Below are 18,892 nucleotides of genomic sequence, written 5' to 3'. Positions count from 1 at the left end.
CAGAAGATGCAGTCTTTGGATAGCACAAAGCCAATTCCACTTCCCGTTGGCAACAGTCAAAATGAATAGATTAGATACTTGAAGATCTCTGAAATAGACCACTTGGGGCTTCAAGCCACAATTTAGTAGATCACAGCTGATTATTTGTGGCCTCAACTTCAACATTCCTACCTGCACCTGATAATGCCCTTTGATTCCCATGTTAGTCAAAAATGTGTTAATACTTGCCTTAAAATATTGAATGACCTTTTCTCAACACCTCTCTGCAAGAGTTTCAAAGACACAATATTCTGAGAGAAAAAGACTCCTTAACTTTTATGCAGTGTCCCATAGTTCTTTTTCTTTTCCAAACCCACCCCCAATATACACCTCCCCCAGCCAAATCCACTCAAAATGGCAAACAGCCTTGAAGTGACCAACCCGTCAATTTCCCACCAAGATCTCAATTTTGTTTAGATAAGATCACCTCTCATTCTTCTTAACTCCAATGAATATAGATCCAGCCTGTTCAATCTTTCATCCTAAGATAACCCTACCCATTCCAGTATCAGTTGAGTGGATCTTCTCTGACTGATCCTTGTGCATTTATATACTCTCTGAGAGTATAAGGAGATCAAAACTGCATAAAGTATACTCCAGATGTAGTCTCACTAATGTCCATTGCAAATGTAGCAATAAACAACTTTTACCTTTGTGATCACTTGCTGTCCCTGATGAGCAATGTTTTGTGATTTGTGTACTGTGACTCCTAGATCTCTCCCATCTCATTTCTGCAGTCTCTGTCAACTTACTAATATGTTGCTTTTCTGTTCTTGCTAACGCAAAGTTCACATTTACCTTCTATCTGCCAAATCTGTGCCCACCCACTCAAAACATCTTCCAAGAAATATAAATGGGTTATGTCTGTGTCACAACTTGCCCTTTTTCTTCCTATGTTTATCTGTTGGTAAATCTGTTTTTCCATTTTCCAGTTATCAAGAAGGCCAGTGGATAATCAAGACTGTGTTGATGCCCTAATAAAATCAGAAAGAATAGTTTGGGCTAGAGAAAAATCTAACCTGCAGAAGGCCTTAAAGCTGGCAGAGGCAGAACTATCTAAAATGAAGGCTGAAGCCAGAAGTGAATCTTTACACACACAGTTGCTTGGATCAATTTCTGAAACTGTTGCTGTAAAGGTAAGTTACTTGAAAGTGCATGTTGTTTTGACTATAGTTTATTATATTTAACTTGAATATAGCATTGCATAATGGACATATATCTCAGTTTCATTGTAGATTTGCATTTGTAATATATGTAAAGAGCTTCAATGTGAATTTGAAGATGTTAAAGATTGCCTTGTAAAAATAGATTAATGTGTAACTGGAAGGAAAAAAACTAGAAATAAGATTTGGCATTTTAATAGGAATTCTTCTTCTGAACTCTTGTAGAGAATTTATGGAAAGTATCTGCGGGCAGAAGGGTTCCGAAAAGCTCTCATTTATCAAAAGAAATACTTGCTACTCCTACTTGGTGGATTTCAAGAATGTGAGCAAGCAACGCTTTCATTTATAGCCCGAATGGGAGGTCACCCATCTTGTACTGATTTACAGACTATTACCCGTCGTTCCAGAGGTTTTACCAGATTCCGCTCAGTGGTTAGGGTTTCCATAGCAATCTCAAGGTAAGCAATCAAAATTTTTTTCAAATGGTGTTACAGATTTAGGAATTTTAGCTGAAACAGGTTCGATCAGTGTTAACTCAGTTTATCAAGGACAAGAGTGCAAGGCGCATAACTGCAGTCCTGTTTAGGACATGTTGCCTAAAAAACACTCTGAACATTGGTATGTAAGAGATGATTTAAAGGTGACATTAAGGCCTTTGCTGTGTCTTGGAATCCCTTCACATTATATAGTTTGCAGCTATTGTATAAATGGGTTAGTTATGCATCAGCTATAGCTTAAGAACTGGCATTAACAACGTAAAACAAATAGTTTAGGTGATGCAGATGTTATTTTTGTCTCTCATTGGGTATTATTTCTGTAAATGTTGTTGAAATAAAGCCGCCTCCAACCGTCACAAGATACAAATCAACTAAGGTAGTTAGGTGATCTATGTGTGTAATTTATGAGATTCTTTCTGTCTGTGCCAAATATGAAAAATGTACCATTTGCTGGAACTGAAAATCTTATCAGCTGACTTGCAAATTCACGTAAAAATCATATGTAATTTGCTGCTAATTGTTTGAATACGTTATGATCAGTGACACTAATTGTGTATAAATTAGATCTGTTTATCTTTGCTGCGTAGGAAAGAAAACAAATTTCTAATTGGTTTCAAGGCTATTATAAAATTCAGATTTACTAATTAAATGTGTTCAGAGATAAATTCTTGAGCAATGTACAGAGGTTACAAGCATATGAGCATATGCATATGAATTAGGAGCAGGACTAAGGCATTTAGCTGCTCTAGCCTGCTCCGCCACTTAATTAGATTGTGGCTGATCTGATTGTGGCTTCAAATCCACGCACTTGCACATCCTCAAATCCTTTGACTCCCTTGTTAGTCAAGAATCCATCTACCCCGCCTTAAATTACTCAATGACTGCACTTTCACTGCTCACTGGGGAAGAGAATTGCAAAGATACTCAGCATTCTAAGGGAGAAAAAAAATTCTCCAATTTCAGTCTTAAATGGAAGACTCTTGACTTTTAAACCATTTCTACTCTGTCTCCTACAACGGGAGACAACCTTTTAACAGCTACCCTGTCCAGTCCCTGCAAGATCTTGTATATTTCTACAAGATCACCTCTCATTATTTTAAACTCAACTGGATATAGGCCGAGTCTATCTAACTGTTCCTCATTAGATAATCTCTCTCTTACTGTCACAGGTATGAATCAAGTGAACCTGTTTTGAAATATACTCTGAACTAGTGCACCTGTTGGAAATCCAGACTAAAGTAGAAAATACTAATTTGCGGTGCCCACGCATAGTGAGCTCTCACAGACGCAATCAGAGGACAACCAGCACTGAAGTCTTGATAGTGCTACCTTGAGTAATGGGCACTTTTGTACCAAATTGTGAGGGTGCCTCAGCAAGTAGGTGCCCTCACCGGATTACACAATAGTGAAGAAATAAACAAAATCTGGGCTGGCAAAACCATGAAAGAGTTTGGATTGGGCTTGGCCAAGATTGAATTCTTTTATTGAGTCATGGAGTTTCAGTCTCTGATGGCCTGGCAGACAGTATTCATTGAGATGGGCAGTCTCTGCATGCCACTCCACCAGTATGGTTACCCGCATAAGTAGAGCAAGCATTCAATCCAATAATTAGCTCCTTCATGTAAAATTCCTCAGCAGCAAGCGTGCATCATAGAGTCATCCTGACATGGTGGCTGCCATTAATATTTTTCCAGCTACAATGCCTCCAAGCTTAACCTCTTCAGGCTGGGAATATTCAAACCATTAACTCTGTTTTGCACTCCACAGATGCTTTCAAACATTCTGACTGCATTCACCATTGTCCATTCCATTCGTTCACACACATTTGGATATTTATTTTATAATTAGATTTAATCTTTGAAATTCAGTTAATTTGTTTTGGTCATATCCTCAGAATTCAAGGGATAGTTTAATGCATTAAACATTTTGAAACCCCAGTTGGTTGTTGTTAATTAAGTTTTCACATCATTGTGATGAAGTAAGTTTTATTTCAATTCTTGACTTCTTTTAAATCTTCTCCACAGGTTGCGATTCTTGGTCCGTAGATGGTTACGAGTTGCTGGGTCAAGCAGTTTGACTGGTAATCGGAATGGTGACAGTCAGGTGTCAGGTAAGTTCACCAATATCAGTCAACTAATGGCATTAGTGCTGAAGTTAAAACCTTCTGCAAAAGCAAACAGTTTTAATGTACTGTAATCTCTCTGTACATTGCATGCTTGCACTTGTTCAATTTTGTCCATTTGAAATTGTACAGAATAACCACTAATTATGCCTTTAGCTTTCTACTGTTGGGATTGGAAACTCCACAGCAATAACAACAATGTTGCAAAAGTTGTAGAGTACACAGTGAACTATTAAACAGGTGTATCTGTTTAATTTCAAAAAAACATACTGCATTGGAATGAAAGAGAGTCTGAAAGCACTTGGATATTTGTCCCATATTCTCATTCTCATTCTCATTCTCATTCTCATTCTCACTCTCACTCTCACTCTCACTCTCACTCTCACTCTCACTCTCTCTGCGGCACGATGGCACAGTGGTTAGCATTGCTGCCTCACAGCACCAGAGACCTGGGTTCAATTCCCGCCTCAGGCAACTGACTGTGTGGAGTTTGCACATTCTCCCCGTGTCTGCGTGGATTTTCTCCGGGTGCTCCAGTTTCCTCCCACAGTCCAAAGATGTGCAGGTCAGGTGAATTGGCCTTGCTAAATTGCCCGTAGTGTTAGGTGACGGGGTAAATGTAGGGGAATGGGTCTGGGTGGGTTGCATTTCAGCGGGTCGGTGTGGACTTGTTGGGCTGAAGGGCCTGTTTCCACACTGTAAGTAATCTAATCCCCATCAATAGCTCACCCCCTTCTGTCAGTAATATGCAGCTTTGTTTGAAGATTATGCCAGTACATGTTAGGGACTTTGTCATAACTTCTGTCATTGCTGATAATTCTTCATCTTCAATCAGACAATGTAGAGTGTTATTTCTCTTCTAGTATAACAAAGCATACCATTTTTGGTAAATTAATAAAATAACTGCAATACTTTAAACAAGACCTTAATCACAGATATAGAACTTTATTTGTGAATCAAGTACCATGAAATGGGCGAGCATTTCCCACTCATGCCATCAATTTTCTATAAAACCTAGCTACTGAACCAAGAGCAGATTCTCCTTTCCTCCATTCTGGGAGCATATCTTTGGAATCAAGTCTGACAAGAGAGTTGTTTGGAGAGCATAGACACAGCACAAGTAGGCAAAGGTCTGGTCAAGAGTCTCCGAGATCAATCACAAATTCTCAACCCAGGTAATTTTTTTAAAAAACAGTTATTGTATCATGTGAAGTGGTGAAATGTACAACCAATCGACCTTTATAAAATCTATACATGTAAAGAGAAAAATAAGTCACATTTAAGTTTCTCTATGTTACAACTGTATCAAAGTCAGAGGTCACACAACAGAGGGAAATCAGGAGGGCAAAAAGGGGCTATGAGATAGCTTTGACAAATAGAGTTAAGGAAAATCCTAAGGGTTTTTACAAATTCATTAAGGACAGGAGGGTAACTAGGGACAAAATGGGGCCCCTCAAAGATCAGCAAGGAGGCCTTTGTGTGAGCTGCAGGAGATGGGGGAGATAGTAAACCAGTATTTTATGTCAGTGTTTATGTGAAAAAGGACATGGAAGGTATAGAATGTAAGGAAATAGATGATGACATCTTGAAAAATGTCCATATTACAGAGGAGGAAGTGCTGGATGTCTTGAAATGCGTAAAATGGATAAATCCCCTGGACCTGATCAGGTGTACCCTAGAACTCTGTGGGAAGCTAGAAAAGTAATTGCTGGTCCCCTGGCTGAGATATTTGTATCATTGATAGTCACAGGTGAGGTGCAAGAAGATTGGAGCCACTGTTTAAGAAAGGTGGTAAGGACAAGCCAGGGAACTTTAGACCCATGAACCTGACATCAGTGGTGGGCAAGTTGTTGGAGGGAGTCCTGAGGGACAGGATGTACATGTATTTGGAAAGGCAAGGACTGATTCGGGATAGTCAACATGGCTTTGTGTGTGGGAAATCATGTCTCACAAACTTGATTGAGTTTTTTTGAAGCAGGATTGATGAGAGCAGGGTGGTGGACGTGATCTGTATGGACTTCAGTAAGGCGTTCGACAAGGTTCCCCATCAGAGACTGGTTAGCAAGGTTAGATCTCATGGAATACAGGGAAAACTATCCATTTGGACACAGAACTGGCTCGAGGTAGAAGACATAGGGTGGTGGTGGAGGGTTGTTTTTCAGACTGGAGGCCTGTGGCCAGTGGAGTGCCACAAGGATCAGTGCTGGGTACACTACTTTTCCTCATTTATATAAATGATGTGGATGTGAGCATAAGAGGTATAGTCAGTAAGTTTGCAGAAAACAGCAAAATTGAAGTTGTAGTGGACAGCGAAGAAGGTTACCTCAGATTACAACGGGATCTTGATCCGATGGGCCAGTGGGCTGAGGAGTGGCAGATGGCGTTTTAATTTAGATAAATGTGAGGTGCTGCATTTGGGAAAGCAAATCTTAGCAGGACTTGGAACACTGAATGATAAGGTCCAAGGGACTGTTGCTGAACAAAGAGACTTTGGAGTGCAGGTTCATAGCTTCTTGAAAGTAGAGTCACAGGTAGATAGGATAGTGAAGAAGGCGTTTGGTATGCTTTCCTTTATTGGTCTGAGTATTGAGTACAGGAGTTGGGAGGTCATGTTGCAGCTGTACAGGACATTGGTTAGGCCACTGTTGGAATATTGCGTGCAGTTCTTCCCTTCCTATCGGAAGGATATTGTGAAACTTGAAAGGGTTCAGAAAAGATTTACAAGGATGTGGCCAGGGTTGGAGGATTTAAGCTTTCGGGAGACGTTGAATAGACTGGGGCTGTTTTCCCTGGAGCGTCGGAGGCTGAGGGGTGACCTTATAGAGGTTTATAAAATCATGAGGGGCATGGATGGGGTAAATAGACAAAGTCATTTCCGTGGGGTGGGGGAGTCCAGAACTAGAGGGCATAGATTTAGGGTGAGGGGGGAAATTTATAAAAGAGACGTAAGGGGCAACTTTTTCACGCAGAGGGTGGTACGTATATGAAATGAGCTGCCAGTGGAGGCTGGTACAATTGCAACATTTAAAAGGCATCTGAATGGGTATATGAATAGGAAGGGATTGGAGAAATATGGGCTGGGTGCTTGCCGGTGGGACTAGATTGGGTTGGGGTATCTGGTCAGCATGGACGAGTTGGATCGAAGGGTCTGTTTCTGTGCTGTACATTTCTATGACTGTATGACACCATGTTGTAGTCCAACAGGTTTACTTGAAATCACAAGCTTTTGGAGTGCTGCTTCTTCATCAGGTGTAGAGGACTTCACCTGACAAAGAAGCAGCACTCTGAAAGCTTGCAATTTCAAATAAACTTGTGTCTTGTGACATTTAATTTTGTCCACCCGGTGCAACACTGGCACCTCCCTATGCTGACAAACTATATCAAGAACTCCTCATTCATGTCTCTGTCAAACACCAATTTGAAAATTCAGTGACTGCTGTTGCACAGAGAAGTTTTAAAGTATTTTTACTTAACTATTCTGATTACATGTCATTTTATGTATGTAAATGAACAAAAATGTTTGAGAAGGCAACTGTAATCCTTCCACGTAACTCCAGTCATGTTCCACTGGTTTAAGGAGTTTCTGTTTGTCATTAGATCATTAGCAGATAATTACTGTGTCAGTTTGAGGAAGTGTTCATTGGAACTGTGGATCTAGGTATCCAATTATTTTTCCTCTTTATCCTAGGTATCAATCAAGCCTACCTGATTCTAATCCAAGTTCTTTGGCATCCTCACACCTGCAAAGTTATGACCCTGACAGAGCTTTAACTGATTATATTAATAGATTAGAAGCATTGCAGAGACGACTGGGAAGTGTGCAATCAGGTAATGTATTTTTCAGTACAGATAAACAGAGTTTAATCTCTCCTGAAGATGGGTGCAGTGAGTTATCTAGCCTCCTTCAGCAGGCCAGTAACCTGCTTGCACATCATCTTTGATATTTCTTATTGGATTGTTTCTGACAATGGGTAAAAACAAGGACTGCGGATGCTGGAAACCAGATTCTAGATTAGAGTGGTGCTGGAAAAGCACAGCAATTCAAGCAGCTTCTGAGAAGCAGGAAAATCAACATTTCGGGCAAAAACCCTTCATCAGGAATAGAGGCTCTATTCTTGATGAAGGGCTTTTGCCCGAAACGTCGATTTTCCTGCTCCTCGGATGCTGCCTGAACTGCTGTGGTTTTCCAGCACCACTCTAATCTAGAATCTGGTTTCAGACAATGATCAACCCAAGCTGGGATGACATTCCTAGTTATGGTGCACCTGATGGTACAGCATTTTGAAAACTGTACTTTTATCCATTCAAATTGTGTTTTTTGAAGTGAGCTTTATTGATCTACTAAATCCTAATTTTGTCATGAACCTCTGGGGGTTAAATTAGATTAAGTGTCAGATATGTGCAGGCATTGCAATACTTGATTCACATGTGTCCATTGGGTGTAATGCAGGAAGGCTGCCATCTTCATACTACTTTTTATTAATATGATTTCTATGTTCTTTGCTATCAGTCAACCAGCCAGGTCAGAGTCCTGGCACCCATATTGAGATGATACACAAAATCATTCTCCATCTGCAGTCTCCCTCCACTGAAAGTCAGCAACCTGGGATAGCACTGTGTAGGAATAGTCACGTCGGTAGTATGCATAGATGACTATAGGATTGCCCAAAGGTAATGAATTTTAGAATTAGGTTTCTTGTCATGTGTACTCCAGTACAGAGATACAGGAGTAACAGTGAAAAGTGTACAAAATCACCTTTATCCAGCACATTCTTGGGTACAAAAATCCAGATTTAACAGAAACAACCTTCTTAGATACAAAACCAAAACAACCATTTTAGATACAAAACACACAAGCAGAGCCAGGAAGAAAGAGAAATGCCTGTATCTTAAAGTCTCATCTCCAGAAGGTAAGTGGGTTTTCATTCCCAAAACCACAAGTCACTGCTAACCCGCTGCTGCCATCAAGCCCTGGAACTTCCTCTGTTTCCGAAGGCATTGTGTACCATGGGAAAGCCTACAATTTGAACAAATCCTGTTGTGCTCTGTCTGCTTGCCTTTGGCAAGGGTGCAGACTGATTTTACCTTATTAAGAGCTTCATTGGTCTTATACAACAGGGGATGTCAATCTGTGAGATGTTGCTGATCATCACCTTTAACCTCAAAATAATAAAACTGAAAAGTTTATCATAATCAACTTCGTAACCATTGGCAATTTCAAGCCAACCCTACTCTGAGGCTACAATTGTGTTGGAACAATTTGTATATTTCAGTGACCAAGACCTTAGTGAGATGCAGACTCTCACACCGCACACTTTCTTGCTAAGGTTCAGTTAGGAAAATTGCTTGTTCAAGTTCCTAGGCAGATATGGACCTTTTAAGAATTATTCTCCTTTTCATCCTCCTGTTGCACCTAAAAACTGACAATGGATTCTGCTTGTTCTCCAAGTTATGCTGTATTCCGAGAGGCAGGCTTAATGGTTGGTATGTCCATGCCTGGGAGCTATTGTTTGTACAGAAGGTTTAAAGTTAACAAAACACATTACAGGATCTAGTAAGGCAGATGCTTAATTGTTTTCAAATTTGAAACAACCAGAGAAAGCATCAAAGTACTGTAGAAATGTAGCAACAAGATACTCCCATTCCTAACACTGCGGGACCTGATACCCTCCACTCCCTCCCTCCCCACCGCTAGATTGGAAATCCAGCATGCACTTAAGACTTATTGCTCCAGCACATCGACCCCCATCGTCCCTGCCTGATTTCTCCAATGTAGTCCAGTATGTGTGTGTGAACACGCATGCTTGGGATTGGGAGAAAGAGGTGCATTGTCATGGCACCATATGGAAAGGAGAGCACTAAGAGGTGGTGATCATTGTCAGGGTTGAGGCTGGGGTAATCACAGTCCTGGGTAGGAGTGAGGGAAGGTGATCATACTGTTTAAGAAAGTGCCAACAGGGGGATAATAAAAGGTTGCATGCCTTTCTTTTGATGCGTGGACTTTATCATATAAATAATAGACCTATGCTGCCAGTTGGTTTAGTGCACATAATGCAATATTTTCAGCTTCTTGCACAGAAGTAGTGCACAAATGGTGCATCGTGTCCACACCTACTGCATAAAACACTGAGAATCTGTGCATTATTTTTGTGACCAGTAAAATGAGTTAAATTATATGCTACTTACACACTTTGAGTTTAAACTTTGAACTATTCCACTGCTTTGGGCAATTGTTAGACTTCTTCGACAAGGAGGGGAGAGAAAATTGAATACTAAAAAGGAAGAATGTGTTTTGTGTGCCAGACCTGGATTTTAATAACCAGTGGGGGAATTTTAACAACACCTTGCTCACTTACCGGAGTGAAATAATAGCCTTTCCAGGTATCAGCACATTTGAGGAAAGACTAGTTATTGAAAGATGATCATCAAACTATAATGATTTCCAACTCATCCCATAAGGTACTTCTAAGTATGACTATATAACAGGAGAAGAAACATTTAGGCTTTACTGGGTTTTGTTGCTGACCACTTCCATGAGCCCATTGTGTGGCATTTTTTGTGAAAGTCATATCAAGACATGCTGATGGAAGTTCCCCAGTTGTATAAATAGTTATCTGTCTGTCTGTAAGATAACATCAATGTATGTATGGATTTGCTGAAAATAGTAAAATGAATTAAATGAAAATGTGAAAGGTATACAGGCAGCTATTACTCAACACTTTCTCTATATCAATCTAGAATGTAAGTACACTTATTTGAGGAAAACTGTTCTGTTTAAGTCATGATCACTGTTAGAATCCCTACAATGTGGAAACAGACTATTCGGCCCCTTGAATTCATACTGATATCCAAACAGCATCCCACCTGGACCCAAGCCCGTATCCAATCCTGAAACCCTGCATTTCCCATGGCTAATCACCTAACACACACATCCTTGGATACAATGGGAAATTTAGCAAAGCCAATCCCCAGCTAACCTGCACATTTTTGGACCGTGGGAGGAAACCCGGCAGAAGCCCACACAGACATGGGAAGAATGTGCAAACTCCACAGAGACAGTCACCCAAGGGTGGAATCGAACCTAGGTTCACGGTACTGTGAGGCAGCAGTAATAATCACTGAGCTATGCTGCCCCTTAGTTGCTAAAGGTTTGTCAGGTGCATTAAAGGTAATAAGTTCTGCCAGCACAGTAGATTGGTTATTTTCAGATGATCTATGTCAACATTCAGTCCAAATGTTTAGGATAGTTGTGGAAATCCTTGCAGATGATGAAAGCAGCAATAATTACTGCTGTTACTTAATTTAAAAATTCTGATTTTATTCCAACCTTGTGAAAGCCTTGATAAATCAATCAGCTTAGGTTTTACCTCAAATATTTTTAAATGGATGAATTTATTGCAGTTGTTTTGTTTTGTACATTTTGTAAAATGGAATGACTAATTTTTTAAAGTATTCTGTACAACTTTTAACTGGTCTGTGTTCTCTGCTTGCTTAGGTTCAACAACTTATGCTCAGATGTACTATGGAACCAGAAGATAGTGTCTTGGAAATAGATCTTGACTTGAAACTGAATTGCTTTTGAAGCTGGGCTTTGTTTTTCTATTTTATGTATATTATGGGACCATCATGGATTTAATAATGAAAATGTCTTGCCTGCAAGTCCAAATGAAATAATTTAAATGAGTTTTATCCTTTATATAAGTTTAACCTTCCAGTGTGCACAATACAATCTGTCTAAATAATTTGTGTATATTTGTGGAATGCTAATTTAAAAATGATTATAACTTAATACTGTTTATTTAAAGGGTGAAAGGAAAAATGTTTATTAAATGGTTTCAGGTGCACTGCAGTCCCTCTAATGACTGCTGAGCTTTACACTACATGATCCATAATTAACTATGGCATTGTGGACAGTACAGTTTGTAGAGGAATTATTTTTGTAATGGTAGAAGTTTTGAATTATATGGGCATTTTGTCAAAGTACTAAAATAAATATGAATTCAGAATTTTGAAACTTGCCATTTTCTCTGCGAAGTACATGTATGAAGATAAAGTTGAAACTCTCTAAATGGGCTAACTCCTTAAGACTTGCTCTTTCAAGAACTACAGGGACATTTTTATGTAATTGTATAGTCTGTTCTTGCAAACTGGAATTTGATATTTTGATACATTAGACCCAGAAATTGGATTCAATATGTTCCAATATTCTAATCTCTTGTAGCAGTGGCAATCTTTCAACATGAAATGTGAAAATGCGGTGTATTCTGATTCAGGTCACTCTTTTCCACAAATAACCATGTATAGCTTGTACCTTCAGAGATGTAGTCCAAATAATTTGATTCTTGAGGGATGTAGATAACAGCTGATAATACTTCAAACATGATACCTGAAATTTTTCTTAATTCAGATTAATTTAATGGAAACTCCAGCAAAAACGTCTAACATTGCATTGTGTCTAATCCAACACAGACAAGTAGAATTTAATAAACTATATCATCAGTCACTTCAGAATTGAAGTCATAGTTCCAGAATATTTATTAAACAATTTCAATATGTAGCCTCAAAATAGTCAATACTGCCTTTAACTACTTATGTCCAACCTATTGGTCCAACGACTTTTTAAAAATTTAGTCTTGCTCTTTTCTAAAAAACCTTCATTGCACTAAAAGATCTACTCAGGAAATGAATTAGTTGTACTAAAATTTGTCAAGTTTGTACAAATATCCTGTAGTACTGGAAGTTAAATAAATAACCTACCACCATATAAATTACTTGGGGCTTTCAGCATTTCAAACATCAAATCAACTTTCCTGGTGGCTCACCTGATTCAAGGCTGAGTAATGCAGATGAGTAAGTCCCAGCTTTTATTCCACTTTCTGAGCAGACACTGGGACCTTGACTAAGATTTTAGTCAATTAAATTCTTTAAGTATATCTTCATGACTAACAGATCTTTGCTCAACTCTGTCAACTGTATCAATTGGATTTCTAAAGTTGGAGCAACTAAAATTGTGTGTGCACGCCCATTTTTCAAATGAGATTTAAATGAGCATGGTCAAACACTACCAGTATTTTCCACTACTTCATTAGCCTTATTGATGATTAGTTATCTGATGTTGGGTTAACTGAAGTGTTTCAGTGAATGTTCAAGAATCCTGCTGAATTCTTACTAATGAGCAGCACTCTGTGGCTGTGAATTTAAACCAAGATATCATCCACTTATTTAGATGTCAATAAATGGCCCATGTCATTGTTCCAAAGAGAATAAAAATGTTTCCTGTTACCCTGGCTAATGTTTGTTCATTAATGCCGCCAAAGTTTGCCTGTTAAGTTACTGAACTACAAAAGTAATGTTTCGAAATAGCATCTTTGTATTGTATGCTAGTTTCATGTCTCCTGTAACAATGCATGTTGCTTTACATTTATTAACATTAAACTTTGTTATTCCTTAATTTATCTATTCAATTTGTCCAACTAGCTTTGAATACCATCACTCTCCACTGCAGCATTTTGCCAAGTGGTTTGGCATTAGTAAGAATGTTTCTTGTTATTGGAATAAAAGGAAAAAAAACTGCACATACTTTAAATATGGAATAAAAACTGAAAATGCAAGTAATAATCAGATTTGGCAACATCTGAGCTGTTACTCTCTGTAACAGGCTGCTTGACTTGTTGAGTATCTACAGCATTTTGTTTTGATTTCTAATATTGGATGTATTTTCCCTACATAGTAATGATATAAAAATCATACAACACAGAACAGAACAGGCCTTAGATGTGTCCATCTCTTAAAATGACAAACAAAAAAAATGTTATTTTGCATCTCTGGCTAAGTCTTACACATGTATCTATACACTTGTATAACCTAGTGTAGGTAATTGCAAAGTGTACTGTGCTGCAAACTGTCCTTTCACTATTGCAAAAGGTAAGCTGGCAATGGATTGTCGCAATCAAGACCACTGAGGCAACACAAGAATGAGAATGCTCAAAGGATGGATGAACAGAGAAACATAGGCTTTCAAATACATAATTTCATGAAAATGCATGTAACAAGCCAATATTTTTTATAAATAGTGCAGAGTTCAAGAGTAAAAATTGTGATAAACTTGAATAAAATATTGAGGCTGGAGTTAGCATCCAATTTGAGTTATCACATTATAGGTCATTTAATGCCTGATTTTAATTGTCATGGATTCTGTTGCTGATTGGGCAATATTTACTGCTCATTCGTAGTTACCACTTGAAGTAACTGCTTTGGTTTAAAGTCACATGTAGACCAGGTAATGATGACAAATTTCCTCCCTTGAAGGGCATTAGTAAACCAGATCAGTTTTTAATAAGTTGATTGCTATATGTTTGCCGTTAGGCCAGTTTGTTTTTTGTTCAAATCCAGATTTTCATTTATTTAACTTGCACCATCTGTATAGGATTCAAAATCATGTTTCCATAGTATTGGCCTTGGACTCGTGCTTATTAGTCCAGCAACACTGCCACTGCCTCCCCCAGTAATCATTACAGTTAGTCAAATATAGGCAGACCAACTGGGTATTAGTGCAGTTTCAATAATTCATTCATGGAATGCAAGCATCACTGGCTGGGATAAGATTTTTTTTATTCGTTCCTAGTTGCTATCAAGAAGGTGGTGATGAGCTGCTTTTTTTTTAATCAATGCAGTCCCATGGTGTAGCTGACCCACAATGCTATTAGGGAGAAAGTTCTAGATTTTGATCTAGTGACACTGAAAGAACAGGAATTATATTTCCAAATCTAGATGGTGAGTGGCTTGATGGGAAAATTGTACGTCAGCGTTCCTATGTATCTACTGCCCTTGTCTTTCTAGATATTAATGGTCATGGATGGAGTAAATACATTACATGTAATCATGGAATGTTTACAGCACAGAAAAAGGCCATTTGTACCCATCTTGTCTGTGTTGGTTCTCTGCAGGAGCAATTCAGCTAGGCTTACCATGTTCACAGTGATAAATGTGTTTCACGTTACTGTTCTTGAACGAAAGCAAATGCCAATCTTCTCAATCTACTGGCAATATGGGTGGGTATATCTACACAAAATGAACTGTAGTGGTCCAAAAAGGCAACTAACCACCACCATCTTAAGGACAACTAAAGATGGGCAAAATTCTGGCTCAGTCAATGAAATACTCATCCCATGATTGAATTTTTAAAATCTGCAAAATATACATCCAGCACAAACAGTATTCCACATTATAGAAAGTAATTGTATCATTTGGATTTTTTTAAATTTAAAAAATGTCCTCACCTAGACTTGGATATAAAACACCTATACAACCTATGCACCTAACTGCAGTGTGTAAAGCCAGCTTACATGTTAAATTGCAGGAAGCATCTGAGCCGGTGTGTTTAACAATGGAAAATGAGGCAAATTTTAAAAATTTCCTTTGCTTAGAACACAATTGTTTCATTCTAAAAGCACATATTTACTCTAACCTTTGTAAACCCAGAGTCTGTTCTTGCCTGGCTGAATTCTCAACCATGTAAAGTTTATTTCTACAGCTAAAGAAGTGCCACCTATCATTTAATCTATCATGAGAAATACCAACACTAAAATTATCAGTAGATTCACTTAATTTCCTCCAAGTAACAATTTTCACCAGTTTCTACTTTAACTTTCAATATTTAAGTATAGTGGACTTTACTTCAAGGGGACATTCTTAAAACAGTCAGACAGTTGCACTGAAACAATTTTCATTAATCACAAAATATCTGGCACATTAGACAACTGTTTATTTTATCCAACATTACAATAAACGAGACAGCTGAAGTTATAAATTGTGACTGCAACTTGAGGTTGGGAAAATATGACTCAAACTTTCAACATGGTATATAGCCTTTCAGAAATACCAAACTTTGTCCAAATTCTATCATTCAATAATTATAATGAAATGAATATCAAATTCCTATTCTAATATTCATGCTAGAACCCTGTTCCCACACTTTCCATATAAGAAAACCACAATAAAAATTAAATTATTACATTTTCTCAATGTACTTATTTAAAAATAATTGTCACAAGGGAAATTAAAATGTCAAATTATATCAACATAAAATTTCATATTTGAAGATGGGGCATAATTATACTTCATGAAATCAATAAAATACAAGTGGCCTGAATCAGCTGCTTAATGTCTGATGATTAATCACTGCCAAAACAGCACCCACGTTCATTTTTTAAATTTATGAGTAAACCAGTAAAGCATGTAATTTACTAAAAGACCTGACATTGTTTTGAAGTCTAATGAGATTTGATTTTGTTTAATAGAAACAAGATTCAGAATCCTAGCGTAAGGAACTTAAGAAACAAGCTGGGAAAGTCTCTCACCGGTTGGGTTTTAAAATTCTAAAAATGAAATTAATAGGTGTACAGTACCATCTTACATATTATAAATAATCAGTACTAAATTATTTCATTTACATTCCAGTTGTGTACCTATAACAGATCAGTGAAATAAATCTTAGGGGCAAAACCTAAATGAGTAATTGAATACAACAAAAATTACTTTTATTAATCCAGTTCTCATTGTATTCGCCTCTTGTAGTTGATTACTGGATTATTAGGGGTATGTATCATAGTTGTGTAATTTATTGTTGGAAAATATCCATCAACAAGATCAAATTCATACAATCGAATTAAAGTGGACCAGATAGTCTTGATCTGTACAAATGCAAAGTTTTCCCCAATACAACGATGGCGCCCTAGACAGAGAAAAGAAAGGAAGTTACAAATCTGATAAATAAAACTATTAAGACAATAGCTGAACTTCCTTAGTGATTTATGATACTTTGGATTACTTATGGATTTAAAAATAAACCAAAAACTATAAGATCTAGGGTTACTCTATGAAACCATTATTAACATGCTTTACCTGCTGATTTAAAAAAGAGCAAATAAGGTAATGTACTGAATTAGAAGAAAATATTGCATAAGTCAAATGAGTGGATTGGGTGATTAGCATCTGATACTAAAAGTGTAGTAAACATTAGTAATTCACTTGGTCTGAGTATGACATTACATTAGCCAAATGGGCATACCAAGGTGCAGTCATTTCTTTCCCCGTTCTCCCTCATTCTCAAATTGTGCCTCTAACATTATCCCCAGGATCCAGCCTTATTCCTTCTGCCTATTTACGCTGCTCCTCATTCTTGCCTCTACTGCAGCAACCAATTTAGTGAGTCAGGAACTGATGTTATTTCAAAAAAAACAAAATTGGGCTTGATTTTATTTCTGAACAATGACATATGTTGCAAGATTGTAAAGGAATTTACTTAAGCAGATTGTTCATTTAAGGTGTTACAAATTAGCACCTAAACAATAAGAGGGAAAAGTCAGACATGCTACTGAAGTTGACAATGCACTTTCATAAAGGGAAAAAATCTGGTGATAAGTCAGTTAGGAGGAAGGTTGATCTATAAAAAAAAGGTTTATTAGTTTCCTGATCCTTTGTTAATTTTGATCCAGTAGCAGGTGGCTCAGTGATGTGCACTGTTGCCTCACAGTGCAAGGGAATCAGGCTTGCTTCTAACCTTAAGTGAGTGTCTGTGTGGCGTTTACACACTCTCACATAGGTTTCTGCTGGGTGTTCTGGTTTCCCTCCACAGTCCAAAGATGTGCCGGTTAGGCAGATTAGCTATTAATGAGTTACAGGGAAAGGCTGAGGTCTGGGTTTGGGTGGGATGCTCTTCGGAGGGTCAATGCAAACTTGATGGGCTTCCTTCCAGACTGTAGGGATTCTATGACTGCTCTGCCATTATCATCTGAAAAGTTCATTCTAGGATTAAGAGTTTCCTATATGGAATAAATCAATAGGATGGGCCAACATAAACCAAAATATTACAGTATATTAGTTCATTAGCTATCTACTCCAGTTATTCTGCCCAGAGATTTAAATCTCTGTATGATAACCATCGCTTTTGTTTTCTTGGGGTGGCACACTGGCTCAGTGGTTAGCTCTGCTGCCTCACAGCACCAGGGACCTGGGTTCAATCCCAGCCTCAGGTGACTGTGTGGAGTTTGCACATTCTCCGAGTGTCTGCGTGGGTTTCCTCCAGGTACTCCGGTTTCCTCCCACAACCCAAAGATGTGCAGCTGAATTGGCCATGCTAAATTGCTCAGTGTTAGGTGCATTAGTAAATATAGGGGAATGGATCTGGGTGGGTTACTCTTCAGAGGGTTAGTGTCGACTTGTTGGGCCAAAGGGCCTGTTTCCATACTGTAGGGAATCTAATCTTATCAAGTTTCACAAAACACTCGAGACCAATAAGGCCTACCTGCACCAAAAGGTACAAATGCAAACTTCTGCAGGGCTGCTGGATTATCTTGGAGAAAGCGATCTGGGTTAAAATCAAGCCTGTTAGTCCAGGTATCCTGAAGTCTATGGTTGATAGTAGGAGACACACACACTTGGTGACCAGGAGGAATAGTGTAACCAGCTACAGTCTGTGAAGTAATTAAAGCTCAGGATTACAAATATTTCTCAGCTCATTCATATAATTGCTAATTAGAAGTAAAGAGTGGTAGAATATTGAATGAAAATGTTCATAATTAATTAATAATCTTGCTAAGTATTTCAATTGCACAAAAATAATGGCTTTTCATAACAAATTAAGGCCTTATTGATCCTTAATTGACTAACAGTGTAAGCACCTCAAAAAAATTGTCTATCCAAATTAAACTCAGAATTAGTAAGGAGAAAGATGGCAAGAGGAGAACAGTTAATAGATTTGGATCAAATTAAGGCAAAAGATACTTAATATCATTTGCTTGCAAATTGAAACTGTCATCAAAGTATATAATGGTAATTTAGGATAAGGTTTACTGTGAAGCAGCAACAAATATGTCCAAACACAAACATCAAGTGATATATTGTTGATCTTTCCCACCCTTTGAACACTGAAGCCAATTGCAAAGTGTCATTGCCACCCTAGTGACTCAGTATAGAACCCGGGGCCATTTTAGTTACTAACACAGAACAATGGATAATCCAGAAAACGCTCTAATTATTCAATCCTGATTGATTGATCCAAAGGGCGCAAT

General features: G+C 38.1%; 2 protein-coding genes across 7 annotated transcripts in view; one reads left to right on the top strand and one right to left on the bottom strand.

The window, feature by feature from the left end:
- akap9 (A-kinase anchoring protein 9) overlaps positions 1–13,272 on the top strand; it is a 263,757-nt gene extending 250,485 nt beyond the window's left edge. For all 5 annotated transcript variants that reach the window (XM_043690268.2, XM_043690267.2, XM_043690271.2 and 2 more), the window contains 6 exons: positions 972–1,175; positions 1,428–1,660; positions 3,724–3,809; positions 4,840–4,996; positions 7,510–7,649; positions 11,317–13,272. In XM_043690268.2, coding sequence (XP_043546203.2) covers positions 972–1,175; positions 1,428–1,660; positions 3,724–3,809; positions 4,840–4,996; positions 7,510–7,649; positions 11,317–11,360 — 864 coding nt within the window. In that variant the 3' untranslated portion in view covers positions 11,361–13,272. The remainder of the gene's footprint in view (positions 1–971; positions 1,176–1,427; positions 1,661–3,723; positions 3,810–4,839; positions 4,997–7,509; positions 7,650–11,316) is intronic.
- A 2,293-nt stretch (positions 13,273–15,565) lies between these two features.
- cyp51a1 (cytochrome P450 family 51 subfamily A member 1) overlaps positions 15,566–18,892 on the bottom strand; it is a 32,155-nt gene continuing 28,828 nt past the window's right edge. For both annotated transcript variants that reach the window (XM_043690273.2, XM_087987319.1), the window contains 2 exons: positions 18,127–18,295; positions 15,566–16,554 (listed from right to left, as the gene is read on the bottom strand). In XM_043690273.2, coding sequence (XP_043546208.2) covers positions 16,376–16,554; positions 18,127–18,295 — 348 coding nt within the window. In that variant the 3' untranslated portion in view covers positions 15,566–16,375. The remainder of the gene's footprint in view (positions 16,555–18,126; positions 18,296–18,892) is intronic.

The sequence above is a fragment of the Chiloscyllium plagiosum genome, unplaced genomic scaffold (genome assembly GCF_037043375.1).
Source record: "Chiloscyllium plagiosum isolate Xiang-an unplaced genomic scaffold, Cpla_swu_hap1 HiC_scaffold_5, whole genome shotgun sequence".
NCBI classification, from domain to species: Eukaryota; Metazoa; Chordata; class Chondrichthyes; order Orectolobiformes; family Hemiscylliidae; genus Chiloscyllium; species Chiloscyllium plagiosum.
The sequence above is the reverse complement of the archived record's forward strand: the minus strand, read 5'-3'. Positions and strand labels throughout refer to the sequence as shown.